Source organism: Fukomys damarensis, unplaced genomic scaffold (assembly GCF_012274545.1).
Source record: "Fukomys damarensis isolate Sample0158 unplaced genomic scaffold, DMR_v1.0_HiC HiC_scaffold_30, whole genome shotgun sequence".
Lineage (NCBI taxonomy): Eukaryota > Metazoa > Chordata > Mammalia > Rodentia > Bathyergidae > Fukomys > Fukomys damarensis.
The window spans coordinates 65,230,513-65,245,457 of record NW_022900942.1 but is presented as its reverse complement, the minus strand read 5'-3'; the positions used below and the strand labels follow the sequence as shown (position 1 = coordinate 65,245,457).

Genomic DNA, 14,945 nt, shown 5'->3' with positions numbered 1-14,945 from the left:
ATATGATTGCTTCCTGCATTCCAGGTCATTATCTTGACAATAGATACAAAGAAGTAGAATCATTTGGTCAAAGAAGTTGCAATTTGAGGATTCCTGATATGCAATTGCAAAGCGTTCTCTACAGTTTATTTCTGAGAGCAGTGTGCACTCCAGGCAGCATGTACAGGGCTAGGTGTGTGCCTTCTCTTGGTATCTGGCATCATTTCCGGCATTGCAGGTGCTTTGCTGGGGGGCCCAGGAGCGGCGTGCGTTGGGAGGTGCACACAGAGCTGGTCATCGAGTCCCGCAGCCTCTGTGAGGGCCCGGAGGTGTCCGGAGGTGGCCTGTGGTTGGGGGTGGGGCCTGGTCCAGCAGGAAGGTCCACAGAGGCCGCTCTGCACTGGAGGGAGCCGGGCTTCTCCTCACACTCGGTCCACAGTGGTTCTGCCCCAGTCCAGGAAGGGCAGACCCATATATGCTGAGAAGCTTCCCAGCAGCCTCCCTGCAGCTCCTTGGAGTCACCCGTGGGCCGATCCCTCCCAGGGTCACCTGTGGTGATCAGCACATGCGTGACAGGCATGGCCCAGGCCCTGGGGATGCAAAGGCAAACAACAGACCTTTTGCCAGCTAAGGGCTACTGGTGCCTTTGGGAAAAGCGGATTTTAGAGGCAGAGAGAAGGAGGGCGCCCCGCCCCGCCCCAGGGCTGGGCCCTTTGGGCCTCTGCCTCCTGTCATGGCTGCTCTTCTGTCTCTCTTTGGAGTAAAGTTACTGATGGAATTGCTGACTTCTGTCTGCAGTCTGTAAGTGGAACTGCAACTAACGGAACCTTCCTCCTGGGTGTGAGGGCACAGCCTGTAATCCCAGCCCCTGGGAGGCTAAGGCAGGAGGATCACAAGTTTGAGCTCAGCCAGGGCAACCAAACAATTTAGTAAGAGCATGTCTGCAAGTGAAAAATAAAAAAGGGGTTGATGATGTAGTTCAGTGCAAAAGGCCTGGGGTTCAATCCCCAGTACCGCCCCGCCCCCAAAAGAAAGAAACCTTTTATTTACACACATTAGAGTTTAGATTGTGTTTTCCATGAACTCTGCCTTAGTTTTTGTTGCTTGCTTCCAAGCACAGCATATCCATTGCAGTTAGAAGGTGTGGGAGTCTAAATAACTCCTGATGCTATTCTGCTGATGTCAGAGTGCAAATGGCTGTTGTTGCTATGCCTTCTGCTGTGTTCTAACGCTGTGCTCTGATGCCACGAGCCACCCAGTTTGCAGGGCCCTTGCAAGGCTGTTCCTGAGGTTATCCGACACAGGACACAGTTGAGGCAGAGTCCCTGGGGTAGGGTGAACCATGGCAAAGGTTTGTGGTCTGGGATTTCACCACTCAGCTGTGTGGCTGTACGTTCCAAATGGATTTAAGAAGGCAGTTTAATTACTTTACGTAAGGGAATTGGAAAAAAAATCTTTTGATTTCCTAAAGCTTGTGTTTACTAGTAGCACTAATACATCTTTTAAGCAGTTTGAACTTGAAAGCTTTTATAAAACCTGCTTCTTATGCAACTATGGAAAAAGCCTTTATGTCATATAAGTAACTTGGTAAACTCACAGGAAACGCTGAACAGCCTTCTACTTGCAGTTTCTGGCCACATTATAATAATAAGAGAATACATCCCTAACTCAGGATAAGTCCCAATGTTTTGAGCCCAGATAAGCTTGTGCACAAAGATAGTTTACAGTGGAAACCTGCCGTTCCCATGGCTGCCTTTGACACTAGGAAGTGATGGTGTGTCACTTAGGATTTCAAGAGGACACCGGGTACGGATCTCTTGAAAAGTCCCTTCCACCACCATTTCAGAGAAGGGAGGTTTGCCGTCCGACTCACTGGGTGAAGTGTTTGCATTTGTCAGGGCTGCTGAAGATGTGCTGTCTGCGGTTCAGAAGAATTTTCAGCTGCCACAGGAAGAGCAGGAAGTTTTGAAGGAGGCAGCCAGGCACCTCCTTTCGAAGCACATCGGGGAGCTGCAGGCGGCGGGGGAGCTGCTGAGGCGGGCGGAGGCCCAGACCCAGGAGAGCGCCCACCTGCTGCTCCTCAGCGAGGCCAACCTGCAGAGTTTCAGCGTGAGTCCCCTTGTTCTCCCACGTAGCATTGGTCACCCATGCCCTAAGCAGACAGGATAGCATCCAGTTTCCCAGTCAGCCCCAAGGACACGCTTGGCCGGTGGCTGAAGACGCTGACTTCCTTTTATGAAACACCCTTAAAAAGTGTTTTTTGCTGCAGAATAAAAAGCTGCATATTCAGGAACAGCTCAATGTGACCTCAGAGCTGGTTGCTGAAGGGAGGAGGCTGATGGACCTGGCCACGGCCCAGGCAGGCAGTCTACAGACCACGCTGGCGGTGAGGCTCCCGGGACCCCGTATGCGTGTGCACCGTCAGGTGGCGCACATGCGTCCACGGCGTTAACCCCTTCCTCCGTGCAGCAGGGGGAGCGTCACCGCGACAAGCTGCTCATGTGGACAGCCGAACTGAGGAGCCACGTGGATGGGCTGGTCATGCAGATGTCCCAGAGGAGCGTGGTCGACCGGGTCTACAGGGCTGAGGGTCACGCCGCCGAGCTCCAGAGGTCAGCAGGTGTCCTGGACAGGTGAGACACACGCGTCCTCTCACACAGCACATCGGATTTCTCCCGCGTCTGCTGACCTCCTCTACCACTGGCATAGATGCACTGAGGGAAAACGCAGACTGGACGGGTGGGAATGAGACACCAGCACGTGGTGGTACCACGCCGTCCCTACTTCAGTGAGCTGCTGCTGAGAGCTCGGGGCTTGCACGAGGGTGCTCTGTCTCTGCAGAGCTTGCCTCTGTGGGGCTGATGACTTGAAAGAAAGACGAGCCAGCCCCCTATCTACTTGTAGGAGTGTTGGTCTCTTTTCCCAGCGCTGGAAGACACCATCCCCGACTACACTCCCCTGTCTGAAGGCCTACCATTGTAATGCAGTTATTTTACATCTGTGAAATGTGTCCCAAGTTCCTTTAAACATGGAACATGGTTTCAGGCCAGTGGTTGCCAAACTCAGGCGCATTGGACTAACCAGGGGCTTTTCGTGAAATATTGATGCTTTCATCCGCTTCTTCTGTCCTCCAAGGTTGTGACTTAAGTGCTCTGGGATGTGGCCTGGGCTTTGCCACGTTTTTAAAGATGTCCAGGTGATTTTAATATACAGAAACTAGCGGAACCAGTGGGCCTTGGTTACTTTTTTCTCTCTGCCGAGACAAAATACCCAATACCCAAAGTTAAAGGAAGGTTTACTTAGCTCACAGTTTGTAGAGGTTTCAGTCCATGCTTGGCTGGCTCCCAGGCCGGGTGGCACATGGCAGAGGGGCATCACAGAGAAGAAGTAGGTCATGGCATCCACCCAGCAGCAAAAGCAACAAGGGACCTTAATGGTGTCTTTCTGCCTTTTATGCATCCAGACTATGGGGCTTAGGGCGGTGTGAGCGCATCAGTACATTGGTTTAGTAACCACAAGCTCTTAATCCAGCATCACACACTCCAGATTCAGCCACCTCTGACCACATGAGGCTTTGGGGGGACATCCAGACCCAAACCATAACAGTGTTTTAGGTCTCATTAGGGATTTACGCAATCTGGGGTGCTCATTGGTAAACTTATTTCTTTGAAATCTGGGCCAAACAGTGGATGCAAAAAGTCCAGCTACACTGGGAGGTGAAATGTGTGTTTTTTTGTGTGGGGTATATTCTGTCCACGAGGAAAAACATCTCCCCATTAAAAAAACACTGCCATTAAAGGTTAGTTCATGCCACAAAAGAAATTAAAAATGAGAAAGGCGGGGCCAGGGATTTAGCTCAGTGGTTCCGACGCCCGCCTCACAAGCGCAAGGACCAGTGTTCGATCCCCAGTACTAGGAAAAAAAATGATATAAGGTGGCCCATTGTGTAAATTATGTGCTGAATTGAATGCTGCTCCCTACCTGTGCTGCAGGGAGCCGGGATAGCAAGAGGAATTTGATACTTAGCTTCTCTCTTTGTGATCATTCATCACTTCTGAAAAGAGGGAAGGATTCGGACTCCCTAGCTGCAAGAAAATCTTTATCACTTAGTGTAAGAGTGGTGAAGGCGTTTGGGCAGGCTCCATGAAGTTCGATAACATTCTTATCTTTTATTTGGGAATCACCATATCTTACCACTCAGTTGTAACAGTGACGGCAGTGTCTGCCCGGGGATTGTGCGACTCCATAACCTTGGAAAGAAAATGAAGTGAGTTCTGCAGATTGCATTTTCCAGATAGGGCGAGCGGGGTGGACTTGCACCACTGCCAGCAGCTTCCCGGGACTTGCCATGCATCAGGACGTGGTCGGGCTGGCAGACCCTTACCTGGCCCTCCCGCCATGTCATGAGTGGGTTTCGTCCTCTGGGCTGTGCCATTTGAGACAGGAGAGCCGGCACCCCCGGTGGGTACGGGAGGGCTTTGTGGGAAGCTTTGTAGCAGGTGCGTTGCAGCGGAGCTGAGAACCAGGTGGACGCACCCTGGTCTCCGGCATGTGCGGCAGGGAGACAGGTCAGGGCAGGTGGCTGGCGACCGTGGAAGGACAGACGCACAGCCACAGTCCCTGACTTCCATAACTGAAGAGTGATTCCACACTTTACTGCAAAACCACAGCTGCTTCTCAGAGATGACTTTTGGCTTAGAAGGAAATGCGCGTCTCAGCAGTGGGCACTTGTAATTTTGCTGAGCGACTGAGCAGATTCCCTGGAACACTTCATCACAGCATCTCTAACTGTTCTGATTTCACAGCGGCCTTGAAAACGTCAGACATGTGTCCCTGAATGCGACCAGCGCGGTGCATGTCCATTCCAACATCCAGAGCCTGACGGGACAGTCGGAGAGCCTGGCCACAGATGCGCGGGAGATGGCTAGAAGGACACAGCTGGTAAGAAGGGTGGGACCTGGAGTGCAGTCCTGCTCCCGCCCTGCCTGCAGGAAGGCTCCAGGAGGGCTGGGACCACGACTCTGCGGGCTGAATACAACTCCTGTAGCTTCTTTTCGGGTGGATCCTGTTCATGATGCCTATCATCGTGTGATAGACATTTCAGTTTTATTCTTTAAAGCACACAGTCTCACTGCTTTGTCGAGGCTGACCTCAGAATCCTGGATTCAAGAGATCCTCCTGCCTCAGCCTTGCCAGTACCTGAGACTACAGGCACACATTAGCATGCCCAGTTCATTTAATTTTTTTCATCATAAATACTCTTCATCAAGACTTAAAACTAGTATTGAAGAGATGAGGAAAAAATTACCATTTCTTAAGACAAGGATGACAAGGATGTTGCCTGTATTGTACTTGAGATATTTTTCTTTACTTGTGGTGAAAATCCTTCCATAATGCCGGGTTCTTTCTTTACTCTCTCACAGAGATACTCGAGTCCTTGCCCCTCCCTGGTCTCGAGCCCTCCCCGCCGGTTCTCTGGCTGCGTTCTTCCTGGAGCCCAGCTGGTGGCCCTTCTCCATGCTGCTCCCTGTCCCCAGCGGGATTCCTGGTGTCCCGCGGTCACCACCTTCAAGTCTTTCTGTTTTACAGTCCTCGGTGTCCCTCATCTCAAAGGGGAAGGAGGCTGTGCAACGCACTTCCGGGCTTCTAGCAGGCAGCAGCAGCCTGAGTGGGAAGCAGCGAGGTCAGTATGTGGCCGGGCCAGTGTGGGGCGGAGTCCTGGCCCGGCTGTCCTCCCTGAGCTCTGTCACACCAGTGTTCCCGCTCTCCGTGGCCTGAGCTTCGTGTAACTTCAGCACTCACTCATGTAGGGGTGCACGTGTCTCTGCACCTTCCTTGCTTGAGCTCGGGCCTCCCTCTGTCCTCCTGTTTGTCGAGTGACCTCCGCTCTCAGGCCCCCCTCCGCTCGGCCCTCCTTATTTCCCGGCACCTTGAAGGCTGTGCTGTATTTGGTGTCGCTTCTGCCCTCACAGGCTTGGCACCGTGTCAGGCTCTTGGCAGGCAATTCCTCCAGTGATCACTGGATTAAATCCAAATCACTAACCCTTCAATAATTCCCGTATGTTTAGTTTGTCTTCAAATTTGAAGAAGCAGCTCCTGGCCATTTGTAAAAACCATCCAAATTCAGTAAGCCTGACACAGTGGCAGCCAAGATCTGCTGTGTAAGAGCAGCGCAACAGGTGCACAGCTCCTCTTGCCCCACTGCGTGCCTTTGCCTTACTGTTTTCAGGGCTTCTGCTACCGGTAGGGGTGAGCGGGGAGCCATGCACAGAGCTCCTCCCCTTGGCGGACCAGCTCCAGGTGCAGGACTGGACCCTCCCACGGCTGCCTGAATGGAGAAATTAGATGTGTTTTTCTGAAAGCCACAGTTTAGAACCTTGCCTCCATCTCACACACAGATGAGCATAATATTCAGTCCAAAACTCTGGCATCCGTGTGGAGGAGGTGTGGTTTGTTTATACACATAGAAGTATTTCATCATCTCTGAAATTGTGAACTTTCCAACAATTAAAGTTCATATTTTAATTCAAAATTCAAGTGCGATTCAGTATTAGGCACAGAAGCTTTGGTCAGACAGCGCAGATTCCACCAGAAGGCGGTTCCCTGAGTCCCAGCCTGGTGGGCAGAAGCGAGTGGGAGGGTCGGGCTGGCCAGGGACAGGAGGGGCGAGCGGGCAGATCCCCAAGGAGGAGCCCGATCTGGCCACACAGCTCTAAGGAGGAAGTGGACAGGGAGTGACCGTCTGCTAGGCACCATGCTTCACCCCAGCTCTAGTCTTGGGCATGAAAATCAAGAAGAAATCTGAGAAAGGCATCATCAAGTGAAGTAGAAAAATGGTTGAGGGAGGTAAAGACACACTGGTGACGTCCGTAATGAATGGTGCCAAGTCTTCCGGGTAAACCTTTCAGTATTGGGCGTCTGTAACAGCTATTGATTCGGAGGGTAGATTGGGAATGATTGGGCTGTTGCCTAGGCAGCATGTTTGCGAGTTCACCTAAAAGGCAGCAGTTTCCTCTCCTTGATAGGTCTTACACGGAAGCTGAGTGAACTGCAAAGCACAGCAAGCAGAGTTCGGGAGAGCGCAGGAAGACTTGCCTGGCAGACCAGTGAATCCCTCTCCATACTGAGAGTGGTCCCAGAAGGTCAGTCCAAGCAGCGTCTTTTTTTTGTTGTTTGTTTTTTGGTACTAGGAATCAAACTTGGGATCAAATCAACTATTCCCCTTGCACTTGTGAGCAGGTGGTGGACCCGCTGAGCTAAATCCCTGGCCCAGGATCATCTTGCTTTAATGAGAGTCTTCTCCTTCTGAGGCGCTCTTGCCTCAGGTCTAGTTCGGAGCCCTGACTGATAGATAGATTAGGAGGCCAAGCTTGATCAGGTTTTTCCTTGTAAAGAGACAGGATCTGGAAGTTACAATCACTGATGTTTTCAAAATAACATCTGAACTCCTGCATGGAAACACCAGTCTTCTCTGGGAGGCGGACCCTAAATGCCTACATTCACAAGGGGCCGTTCAAAGAGCTCAACAGTGAAGAGGATAAAGTAAATGTGTCTTGAAGGGAAATGCCTGGGAATTTGAAGATTCCTGCCTAGTAACCTTCCTTCCCGAAGCGGTAAGCCATGTTCAGATAGCCTCTTGATCACTTTCACATTGAGGACCGGAAATGCAGTCTCCATTAAAATCGTAAACAGGACGTCTTTTAAACACGTAACACAAGTGGATTGTGCAGCTGAGAGCTATTTACGTTACCTGCGACTTCTCTTACTCTCATGTGTCTCTGGTTGGTCCGTTTTCAGTCTGCACTGTTGGTGTCCATGGTGGGGAGTGGGCGTGTGTACATGACGCATCCTAGTTCTTCTCCCTCCATCTCTGGGCCCCTTCCCTCCTGCTATGTCTCTGCCCACTGTTTAGGCCTCCTGATGATCAGGTGTGCCGGGCCTCCTTCCCTCTTCGGTGATCTGGAGGTTTACTGTCCTTCTCTTTCTTTGTCTCCCAAGAGGTTATACTGGATGGCATATTTGAGTAAACATGAATTTTTATCTGGAAACTTCAAACTTACAGGAAAGTTGCAAGAGAGTAACCAGAACACCTGTACACTGCAGCCTGCTTTTTCTAGTGTTAATGATCTGCCCTTTGCGTGACTAAACATTTTTCAATGAGTAGTACTGCCTTTACAAACAAAAAATGCTTTTGCTGGAGGGAATGTAAACTAGTACAACCATCATGGAAAACTGTATCGAGACTCCTCAGAACCTAAAACTAGAGATTCCATTTGACCCAGCTCTTCCCCTTCCAGGTGTCTTCCTAGAAGAGTTAAAGGCAGCATCTCGCAGTGACCAGGCACACCCATGTTTATAGCAGCATAACTCCTAAGAGCTAGATCGTGGGAGCAGCCCGTGTCCATAACACCCGAAGAATGGATAGATAGAAGGTGGTGTTTACATGCCACGGAGTACTACTCTGCCATAGACAAGGATAAACTTGAGTCATTTGAGGAAAATGACTGCACCTTGAGACCATAATGTTAAATGAGATAAACCAGACACACAAACTTGAATATGCATGGTTTCTCTTATATGAGAAGCCCAAAATATAAGTAAAGAGGAAAATAAAAGATAAATAATTGGAAAAAAAGAGGTAGACCTTTTTAGGAAAGGGACGCGGACCAAAGGATGGCAAGAAAGGAGAAGAAAAGTAGGGAAAGTAGCTGAAAAGAGCTTAGGTGAGTTATGTACATGTTCCAAGTCCCCTGAGGAATATAATCATTATGAAAAATGTACCGATTTTTAAAATTAATAATAAGGGCAGGAAAAAATCCTTGCCAGATCTGGTGCACACACCTGCGATCCAAGAAATGCAGGAAGCTGAGGCAGGAGAGTGCAACTCAGTGAGACCTTACCTCAAATAAAAAGGGTTTGGGCTGGGGATTTAGCTCAGTGGTTCCACCGCCTGCCTTGCAAGCATAAGGTCCTGAGTTCAACCCCTGGTACCAGAAAGAAAAAATAAAATAAAATAAGTACAAAGGGCTGAGGATGCAGGGGTGGGTGTATCTCAGTGTGAAAGCCTGGGATTTAATTCTCAATAAAAAGCCTCACCTAGATTTTTCTTGAGTAACTGAATTCCTGTTTACCTTTTGTGGTCATCCCGTCTCTATTCTGCTGTCATTTCCGGCAGCCAGGGCATTCTGGCGCAGACACCACTTTCTCTAGCGCAGGACCCTTCCCTCTCCTCGAGACGTAAGTTCAGCAGCTTCTCTTCTGGACCGCGTGGCTGGAGAAGGTTTCGAGACAATGACGTTGGGTGTGGTGGCACGCCTGCGACCCTGGCCCTCTGGGAGGTCAAAGAGGAGCCCAGACCGGGCAACTTCACAACTTAGCAAAATCCTGTCTCAAAATAAAAAATAAAAAAGGGCCAGCTTGGGGTGTTGTAGCTCCATGCAGAGATCCTGGATTCAATCCCTAGTGCTCAAAACAAGACAAAAACAAGATGAGAAGATAGGGTAGAAAAGGGCCCAAATAAAGGATCTCTGCTTATTATTATCACTTAACTGACCAAGCACATGGCCATTAGCTTTTGTGTCTGTGATTCCGCTGTGCATCGAATCCCATGGTGCGGAATTGCTACCCGGAGTGTTTCATCAGTCCCTAAATGGGGGCAGTACAGCATAGACTATGCAGCCTGAGTATGTGCCATGAAAATGAGAGGCCCTATTTTGTGTTCCGTAGTCAAGAAAATCACCCCGCTGTTTCTGTCCAGAAGTGTGTCGGATGCAGTGTTATACCTGCGTGCCCCCTTGTACACGCATCTCTTTCAGGTGCTGGAGACCGAGCAGCCAGAACCAAAGAACTGGCTGAATCTGCCGATCGGAGTGCGGCAGGAGCAGTGCAAAAGGCCCAGGGACTGAGCCAGAAGCTGCTGGACACATCTGCTGGCCTGGCCAGAGTGAACGCCACCGTGCAGGAGACACGGGGTCTGCTGCGGGACTCCGCGGTGACCAGTATGTCGTGGTCTCTGGGCGTGTGGGCCGGGGCTGGCCGGGCACACAGCGGGGCCTGTTCCAGGCTGTGACCCTAAAACCTAACCGGAAATGTGCATGGCAAGAGGGAAGGAAAGACCTTGGAGATGCCTGGGGCATTTCGGAGAGTTTCTCAGCTGCAAGGGTTTGACTCTCAGGATGTTCTGTTTTATCCAGTACATTACTAAGCAGCAATTTGTTTATCTCCTCCTCTTCCCATCTCTGTTGCAACCCCTCGCCCCTTACATTGTTAGCTCTGTTGGCCGGAAAGAAGGTTAAAGACGCGGAGACACACGCCAGCCTTCTGTTTGAGCAGCTGAAGCCTTTGAGGACTTTAGAGGAGAACCTGAGCAGAAACTTATCGGAAATTAAACTGCTCATCAGCCAGGCCCGGAAGCAGGCGGCCTCGGTGAGTGCTCGATGACCCCCAGCTGGACATGGCCCCATCCCATGGCAGAGCGTGGCTCAGTAAGCATGGCCCGTTTCAAGCCCATGAGGGGCCCACCGCTTTGGAGTTTGCCCTGGTCCCACGTGTGCCCAAAGGTCGTTAGCAAAGAGCTCGCGTACCTGTGTGGAGAGGCCCAATTTCAGCCTGGCTTCCTGACTGCCGCCTAGGGCTGCGGTTCCAGATGGTGGTCTTTCTCCTTCCACCTTCAGCATGCCTGGTGGTGTGGGCCTCACCCTTCAGGAGTCTGAGGAAGCAATTTGTGTCTCCGCAAATCCCACCCAGATTCCCCTCCCCAGATGCGTAAAAACATTGGCCCCTGGACAAGTTCAGGGCTAAGAAAACAGTTGATAGACAGCTTCCGTGGTGCAGGCTCTGGCTGTGCCCCGGAGAGGAGCCGAGACAGTCATCAGCTGCCCTGTGGGGCCAGGTGGAAGGGGTCCGGGGCAAAGGTACCCTGTCTTTAAAGAATAAAATAAACCTGCTGTTGGCAAGCCAGTTTCCTGTATAAAATACTCCGTTACGAACCAAGTGAATGGATGTTCGCATATTTAAACACTTCACTAAATACTGTGACTCCCACCTGGTCTGGTTTCTGATTTTTATGAAGCCTGAGCATTGTGTGTTTCGAGGCTGGGAACGAGGCTCGGGCCCTGTGGCCGCCGGGGCACCGCCCTGTGTGTCACTGCTTTTCCTCCCACAGATCAGAGTGGCCGTGGCTGCAGACCGAGACTGTGTCCGGGCCTACCAGCCGCAGATCTCCTCCACCAACTACAACACCCTGACCCTGAACGTGCGGAGCCAGGAGCCCGACAACCTGCTCTTCTACCTGGGCAGCAGCGGTGGGGTGAGTGAGCACAAGGCAGATCCACACTTCGCTGATGCACAGGAAGCCGAGTGTCGTGAAGTCCCACCCTTCACAGGAGTGCACTTCGCTGGGGTGGTAGCTTTCGCTTTAACCCACCACGTGAAGGGCTGTGGGAGAGCACGGCTTTTCCTGTCCGCACTGCCTGCGGCGCCCTCATTCAAGTTGCAGCCCCCGAACCCCGCTGCCCGGCGCCCTCTGGGACCCCACGGTCATGGGCATCGGAGTCCTCAGTGTCCCCAGGCTCCTCCGGCCAGCAGCATCCTGGGTTCCCGGAGGGTGGGCTCCCCAGGGAGGACCGCTGCTGCCGGGCTATAGCCACGGAAAAGGTCAGTGCCCAGGGCCAGGCTGTTGCCATCGAGGGAGTGCTCCCATGGGCCAGGCAGTCCCCACACGCTCCCCTGTGTGGCCCGCACACCGTCCACCCAGCGCCTCCTCCCACTCCTTGGGGACTTCATGGGAGACTTTGGCAGGCTGGGCCAGGCACTAATTCCAAGCTGCCACCGTCCCGAGGACTCTGACTTACACCTGGCCCCAAGGAGGGGGATTTATAGCAAAAGAGGAGGGTCTGGGGGTTGGGGATAAAACTCCTCTGTGGTGGGCTGGGCTTCCCCTGCACAATGCCCAGAAGCTTCCCTATCACTGACACAAAACTGGGGAAACCTTTGGGTTTTTACATTTTCTTTTTAAGAGTAGAAAATAATACTCATCCTTCATAGTGTTTGGAGCCAGGCATGATGGTGCACACCTGTAAACCCAGCACTCTGGGAGGCTGAGGCAGGTGGAGTGAGAAGTTTGAGCCCGTCCTAGGCAACTTAGCAATTTAAAAAGACCCTGTCTCAAAATAAAAAATAAAAGCTGAGGCCGGGCATGGTGGTAGTACATGCCTATAATCTCAGCACCCCAGAGGCTGAGGCAGGAGGGTCAACTGCTATGAGTTTGAGGCCAGCCTGGCTACCGAGTGAGTGAGTCCAAGGCCAGTCACACTACACAGTGAGATCCTGTCTCAAAAACAAGACAGAAAACAAAGCAGAGGCTGTAGCTCAGTGCGAAAGCCCTGGGTTCTGTCCCCAGGGTGAAAGGGGAGGGCGGACCTGGCTGGCAGGGGGACGACAGGGTGTAGACGCCTCCCGCTCACTCTGTCCCCAGGCCGACTTCCTGGCAGTGGAGACACGGCGGGGGAAGGTGGCCTTCCTCTGGGACCTGGGCTCCGGGTCCGCGCGGCTGGAGTTCCCGGACCTCCGAATCGACGAGAACAGATGGTACAGCATCCACGCCACCAGGTAGCCCAGTTCCTCCATGTCTCTCAAACTAAGTCTGTGCAATACTTCGGAATCCTGGACAGTCCGATGATAATCAAAGAACCACTTGGTTAGATTAACCATATATATGAGGGTTTGGTTTTTTTCTTATTGCAGAGGAAATAAGCTTCCTTACCAAAATCAATGATCAAAAAAAGGAAATTATTAAAAGTTCAGATTCTTTTTATAATGTTGCTTTTAGAAAGTCTAAATCTGAGGCAGCCAACCTGGCAACATGCTCTTCCTCCCTAGTGAAAGGAAGTGAACTGGAACCTGGTAGGAGCTCTGTGGGGTACCCACCTGCAATCCCAGCACTCTGGAGGCTGAGGCAGGAGGATCACCATGAGTTCAAGGCTAGCCTGGGAGGCATAGTGAGATCCTGCTTCAAAGAAACAAACAAAAATGTAGTATTGACTTCTTACCAGGTGTGGTACATGCACACTTGTGAAATCAGCACTTGAGAGGCTGAAGCAGGAGGACCACCATGAGTTTAAGGCGAGTCTGGGCAACGGAGATCCTACCTCAAAAGACAAACAAAAATGTGTGGCTGCAGAGGCAGGCAGACCAGGAGAGGAGGTGGGGGTCCCCGTGGAGTTGCATATTCTCAGTATCCAGACACAAAGCAAAAAATTTCCTTTGAAAGCCGCTCTCCCGAGGTAACCACTTTAAAGCCACTGTGGACGCATCTGTCTTTCTTTTCAGCAGCACTGTGGTTTTGGTGCTGGTGTATCACTGGGAATTTTTTCTGTCCTTTACAAAAATGATGTGATGTTGAAGGCAGCAGATTTGTTTTCTGACATCGGTGAACGATGTGCCGCACCGTAACCGCTGTGCGTGGGGAGGTGGCATGGTACACGCATGTCCTTGAGGGCTGCTCTGCAGGGTGGGCGTCCCCGGAAGCAGAAATGCTCAGGGAGAAGCCACTGGGCCTCGCGTGGGGAGTGTGTGTGAGTGTGAGCTTCTGAAGGTCCCTCCTGCGATGCTTTGTCACCCAGGTTTGGGAACATTGGCTCACTGAGCGTGAAGGACATGAGCTCGACTCAGGGCCCCCGGGCAAAGATGGGCAGATCCCCGGGGGTGATGACGGTTCTGGATGTGAACAACTCCACGCTCGTGTTTGTTGGCGGACTTGGAGGACAGATCAAGGTGACATTGTGCACGCCCGGACCTGTGCACAGAAACGAGGCCCGAATCACTGCATGTGTCCTGGGCACACGAGGCTGTCGCTGCTCTTGCTAGCGAGCTCTGTGGCCGCTCACGCATGGAGCTGGGCTTGTTCTGCAGGGGGGTGGATCCTGTGTGGGAAAGAAGCCGTGTTCATTTTGCTATGTGACCTTCTCTTCCAGTGATGAAATGGAGGGTTTAGTATTCTCTATTAATTTCTGAGACATCTTACGTCTTGTCTGCTCTAACTCTGGTGCTGGTCTAACACTGACGGCTGTTTCTCGAAAGGGCGCTTTGGATTTATTCCCTGGCATCCGTGGCCCTGGCCCCCACAGGTTGAGTGACAAGGACTTGGCTGTGCCATGGGCGAGGGTCTCAGCTCTCCCTTTGGGGTCTCTTTCTCTCCATCAACCCAGCCACTGAGGTGACCCCTAAGATCCCGCCCAGTCCTCACTCATTTCAGGGTGCCACGTACACACTCCCATTTCTCTGCGTGCCGCCCCCTCAGAACTCAGATCTGCAGGCAGGAGGGCCCCAGGAGAAGTTTCGTGTACTTAGAGAATTTCTCCCTGGGGTTCTGTGTGTTTGTCTGCCTTAGAAATCTCCGGCCGTGAAGGTCACGCACTTTAAAGGCTGCATGGGGGAGGCCTACTTGAACGGCCGGTCCATTGGCCTGTGGAACTACAAGGAGCGCGAGGGCCGGTGCCGCGGCTGCTTCGGCAGGTAAGGCGTCCGCGTTGTTGTCCTGTTGGCCCCTGAGGACTATGGGCAGGATTTACACGCATATCAAGGAAGGATGGGGTTCACGATATCAGTCCCTCATGGCAAGGAGCATGTTGCTAATGAAAACGGCGTTATTTTTAATGTGAACATCTTTTTGCTGTGTCTTACATGTTCTGATCAGAGACTATACTATCCAGAAATTGTAGATATCTTCTCAAACAATATTCTTTTTCAAAGAGCCACAGTTAAACCTTGGGTAAATCGTTGTAGATTTTTATTCTTGCTCGGTGTGGTGGCATATGCCTGTCATCCCAGCACTGTGGAGGCTGAGGCAGGAAGGTCACCAAGCGTTTGAAGGCAACCTGGGATACATAGTGAGTTCAAGACCAGCCTGAGCTACAGAGAGACAATATCCTAAAAAAAAAAAAAAAAAAAAAAAAAAAAAAATTTTT

General features: G+C 51.5%; 1 protein-coding gene across 3 annotated transcripts in view; it reads left to right on the top strand.

Annotated features, from left to right (window-relative positions):
• Lama1 (laminin subunit alpha 1) overlaps nucleotides 1-14,945 on the top strand; it is a 195,123-nt gene that overhangs the window by 165,766 nt on the left and 14,412 nt on the right. For 2 of the 3 annotated variants that reach the window (XM_010638667.3, XM_010638669.3), the window contains exons 37-48: nucleotides 1,878-2,088; nucleotides 2,249-2,365; nucleotides 2,449-2,612; nucleotides 4,785-4,920; nucleotides 5,569-5,662; nucleotides 7,005-7,121; nucleotides 9,795-9,977; nucleotides 10,250-10,404; nucleotides 11,144-11,287; nucleotides 12,455-12,588; nucleotides 13,602-13,752; nucleotides 14,369-14,493. In XM_010638667.3, the coding sequence (XP_010636969.1) occupies nucleotides 1,878-2,088; nucleotides 2,249-2,365; nucleotides 2,449-2,612; nucleotides 4,785-4,920; nucleotides 5,569-5,662; nucleotides 7,005-7,121; nucleotides 9,795-9,977; nucleotides 10,250-10,404; nucleotides 11,144-11,287; nucleotides 12,455-12,588; nucleotides 13,602-13,752; nucleotides 14,369-14,493 (1,731 nt within the window). The remainder of the gene's footprint in view (nucleotides 1-1,877; nucleotides 2,089-2,248; nucleotides 2,366-2,448; nucleotides 2,613-4,784; nucleotides 4,921-5,568; nucleotides 5,663-7,004; nucleotides 7,122-9,794; nucleotides 9,978-10,249; nucleotides 10,405-11,143; nucleotides 11,288-12,454; nucleotides 12,589-13,601; nucleotides 13,753-14,368; nucleotides 14,494-14,945) is intronic. The other variant, XM_010638668.3, reaches the window with a different exon arrangement.